At 56.4% G+C, this 4,091-nt stretch overlaps 1 protein-coding gene across 1 annotated transcript; it reads right to left on the bottom strand.

The window, feature by feature from the left end:
• Nucleotides 1-991: 991 nt before the first annotated feature.
• DNAI2 (dynein intermediate chain 2, axonemal) lies at nt 992-3,075 on the bottom strand (the record flags this gene model as incomplete). The annotated part of the gene is made up of 2 exons (XM_005855813.1): nt 992-2,390; nt 2,537-3,075. 2 exons carry the CDS (start codon nt 3,073-3,075, stop codon nt 992-994), a joined length of 1,938 nt encoding a protein of 645 aa, XP_005855875.1.
• Nucleotides 3,076-4,091: the final 1,016 nt, after the last annotated feature.

Below are 4,091 nucleotides of genomic sequence, written 5' to 3'. Positions count from 1 at the left end.
CTGTCGATCTTAGTGGTCCTCCCTCCCTCCCTCCGTCCCAGGCGGCCTTCGCATGACGGTCTCGAGGCGGCAACCCGATCGCCACTCCCACGAGTCTACCTCCCTCCACCCCGTCCTTGCCACCCGACTCTCCCCAGGAGGCGCGACGGCCGCATCCACGGTGGGGCTAGGGCTGGAGGTAGGGGAGAAAGTGTTGAGGAAGCAGTCGGAGGGGGGGTGTCCGGTAGCCCATTGAGGAGTAGGGATGTGGGGGAAGGAGGCAAGGAGATTGTTGGGAGCGGAGAGGCCATGTGGGAGGCAACTGCTTGAGTAGAGAAGGATGTCTGTCATTGACTGTACAGTACACATAAGATAAGGAAAGATTGGAGCGGGCAGAAAGGGAGCCTAGGAGGGCAAACTGGAGACAAGAAGACGACGAAAATTGACAAACTGATGTGCTTAGATTTTGATAGGGAATGGCAGCGACCGAGGAAGGAAAGGGAGGGCAGGAGGTGGAAGGCGGGGGGGATTAGGATGGAGGACTGTCTTCTGTCGCCTTGGGTAGAGCGCGCGTCGGGGCCGTTGCGCCTCCTCAGGGCACGTGAAGGATGATGCAATGAGGACCACCTTCATGTTCATGTCGGAGGGTGTCACTTGCGGGACCTTCCCCTCCGCAGTGGAAAGTAGGCCAAGTGCGACGAGGGCGAATAGGGAGATGGTGATCCGGGGGGGCGCAGGGACGAGGCGCCAGTGAGGGGGAAAGGGCGCGAGGATGCGTTCGGAAGTATTGATGCTTAGCTTTGCTTTGTCCGAGTATTTTACATGCAATAAAGGAAAAAAGAAGGTACAGACAAAGTGAATTGAAGGCGATGATCGAAAGAGCGTTGTCTGAAAAGTCGGTGATTTCCTTTCCTGCCATTATTCCGCGCTCCCTCCCTTTTTCGTATGTCACGTCCATATATGAATGCTAACGGGCGTCCCTCCCTCTCTTAACTTCATGCCCTCACTTTCTTCAGCACTCCTTGTCCGAGCCGGCTTCCCCCGTCTCCTCCGCCTCCTTGATCATCGACAAGAAATCCGCGTCCACTTCCCGCAAAAGCTCCTCCATTTTTTCCTCTCGCTCTTCGTCTCTCACTCCCCCCTGGCCCATAGTCTTCCCTCCCTCCCGCCCTCCCTCCTCCCCGCCTGCCGCCCTGGCTCTCCTATTTTCCCTTTCCCGCGCCTCCATGTTCTTCTCCACCCTCATCTCCCGCTCGAGGAGGGCCCCCATGGCGGCTTTCTCGCCCGCTTGGCACTCGCTCAACCCCCTACACAACTCCAAAAGCGCCACCGTGCCCCCCTCATCCCCTACGGCCATCAGCCTTCCCCCTCCTGCCTCATTTCCTCCTGTCCAAGGCATTGACGCCGCCCTTAGCACCGAGGAAGTGGCGGATGGCGGGAGAGAGGAGGTGGAGCCGCCCTGGATTGCGAGCGCGGTGATGGGTGTATCCCCGACCTTATGGGAAAAGACCTTCTCTCCCTGCTTCTCGAAAAAGTCCCAACCCTCCAGCATGCCATCCTGCCGCGCCAAGAAGAACAAGGAGGGACGCGTGGGCGACCAGCAGCCCGCCGTGATGGGCATGGGGAGGAAAGGAGTGCTAAAGAGGGGGGAACGGACGTCATCGGCCCAGAAGGAGGCGCGCCAGTCGCCGACGGACGCGTAGAACTTGGGGTGGGTGGGGTTTCGATGGAGAGAGAGGATGGGTCCATAGTGCTTGTGGAGGGGAGAAGGATCGGAGGCGAGGAGCCCACTGCTGCTGCTGCTGGCAGCGGAGGGAGAGGTGGGGAGAGCCTGGGGGGAAAGGAGGGTGGGCGAGACCAGCGACGGGGATGAGGGCGGCTGCTGCTGGTGCCGGCGGTTTCGCAGGTTGAGGGAAAGGACCAGCCCCTGCTCCGTTCCTATCAGGTATTTGGTCGGGCCCGCCTCAAGGGAGTAGTCGAGAGCGGTGGCCCCCAGGAGGGAGGAAGGAAGGGAGGGGCCGAGAGGGAGGAGGAGTGGGAGGGCATCTGTGGGCTGGGTTAGGTGGCGCGTATCCCACCAAAGCATTTGACCATCGGTCGAGATCGAGACGCACTGATGACCGGTCTTGCTGCTGATCCAGAAAACATCCCGGACGGGGTCATGGTGGGAATGCTCCAGAAGAGACGCCTCGCCCACCACTCCCTGCCCCGCCCCGCTTCCTCCAGCCCCGCCTGAGCCTTGCTTGCGCAGGTCAAACACGCAAACCAGGCCGTTCTGACAGCCCCCGAGGAGGGTGTCCGGTACCTTGGGGTTGAAGCGGAGGGAGGTGAGCGGGGAGGGGGGCGAGAGCTCCACATCGGGCCTATTGGGGCTGTTGATGTCCCAAACGAAGGAAGACCTCGGGGAGGCGCTAGAGCAATAGACACGGAAAGAAGACGATGGGAGGGTCAGACATTCCACACAGAGTCGAAAGTGGCAGTAGAGATGGCGCGTGTCCGATGTGATCACGCACGCTATCGTGGGGCTCTTCTTTTCCACTTCCGCCTATCTCCTCACCTGCTCCACCGCGGGTCCTGAAAGCCGAGGCCACAGTATGCGACCGCGAGCTTGCCCTGTCCGTCAGGATGCCAATTGAGTGAAGCAATTGGCCGTTTCAAAGAAGATGGATCGCGGAAGACGGCCAGCCCTTTACCTGTGAAAGACTCGGAGGCATGCTCCTGGTAATATCGGGAGGGATTGCCGTGGAGATAGGCTCCACCCACAGTGGTGTTGGTGCCACCCCCGCCTTTCAGAAATACTCCCGACGGTCCCGAAATTTCTCCGCCACCTACTGAAGAGGATCCTTGATCAACATAGTCGGCTCCGACTCCCTCCCGGTCTCGCCCAGACTCTTTTTCCCTGCATTCCCCCACGAAGTATTCCTGATAAATATCTATCGTGGCATTCTGTTTCATGCATCTCGCCACCACTGGACCCAGCAATTTCAATGCTACCTTACATTCATCATCTTTTTCCGCTTTCTTTCGGAAGCGCGCCACGTCGGCTTGTTCGGTGTGATCAACGTCTTTTGGCCAACCGCCCTCTACGTGCCTCATACTTGCATTTTTCAAAACACATGTCTCCGTATTGACAACATGAGCTGCTATCTCCCGACACGTGCTCACACCAACACTACAAGGATTTTTACGAATAAATTTCGACGAAAAAGTTGGAGAAGGCGGGACAGAGGGCAATGCGAGGAGCACTTTTGCTGAAGTGTCTTGCAGGGCTTGGCGAACATCTTGCCCAAATGTTGCCCTTGGCTTTAAATATTGGAACGCCACTTCCATGATGAAGCTCAACAGCTGATTTTCCCTTGATCAATTTGTCGCGTAATAAAGAACTTGGTTCTGTCAGGTGTCGTTGAGAAGGATAATGTCATGAGGAGGCCAAAATCCCAAGAACTTCGACAGAAGAAAAAGGGAGAAATTAACATTTGCGTGGACGCCGCATGAAAATTGATATGAGTGTCTACAGTAGGCAGCAATTTTTTTAGAAAAACTTAATCGCTTTGAAGGAAAAAAGGGTCTCGATGTGAAGCACTTTTTTCTGATATGGAAAAATGAGCAAGAGGGTGCTGGCATGGGTCTCTCGGCGTTTCGACAAGTTTCCGACTGCAACGGTCAAGTCGCTGAAACGGCAGCCTGAATGAAAGCGTCTGCGCAGGCCAAAGCAGTGACAGTGTAGTAGTTCCCCCTTCCAAGATCTTTCTACATCAGTTTCAGACTCCTGTTTGTATGACGAGGTGATGGGGCTGAGTAGAATTGGCTTACTTTCAACACGTATTGTGTGTTCGGGCTCAACCATTTATTTCTACATGTTTTGCACTTTTTGACACGTGATAAGACTCGTTGTGAGCATCAATGGTCACAAATAGCATCAAATTCGTTGTGATCGATGATGGCACTGTCAAGTCCTCTGACTCGATGCCGTAGGAGGTCGCTATGCCGGGGTACTGGGCCACCTGGATGCTTGCCTAGGCCGGCGCCCCCGTCGATGAAGACGCCGTCCTTGCCCAGGCCGCACTGCGAGATCATCGCATCCTCCACTTTCTGCATGCTACGTGAGGTCA

This window comes from Nannochloropsis gaditana (assembly GCF_000240725.1).
Source record: "Nannochloropsis gaditana CCMP526 unplaced genomic scaffold scaffold091, whole genome shotgun sequence".
NCBI lineage: Eukaryota > Eustigmatophyceae > Eustigmatales > Monodopsidaceae > Microchloropsis > Microchloropsis gaditana.
Note: the sequence above shows the minus strand (reverse complement) of the source record. Positions and strands in the feature narration are given on the sequence as shown.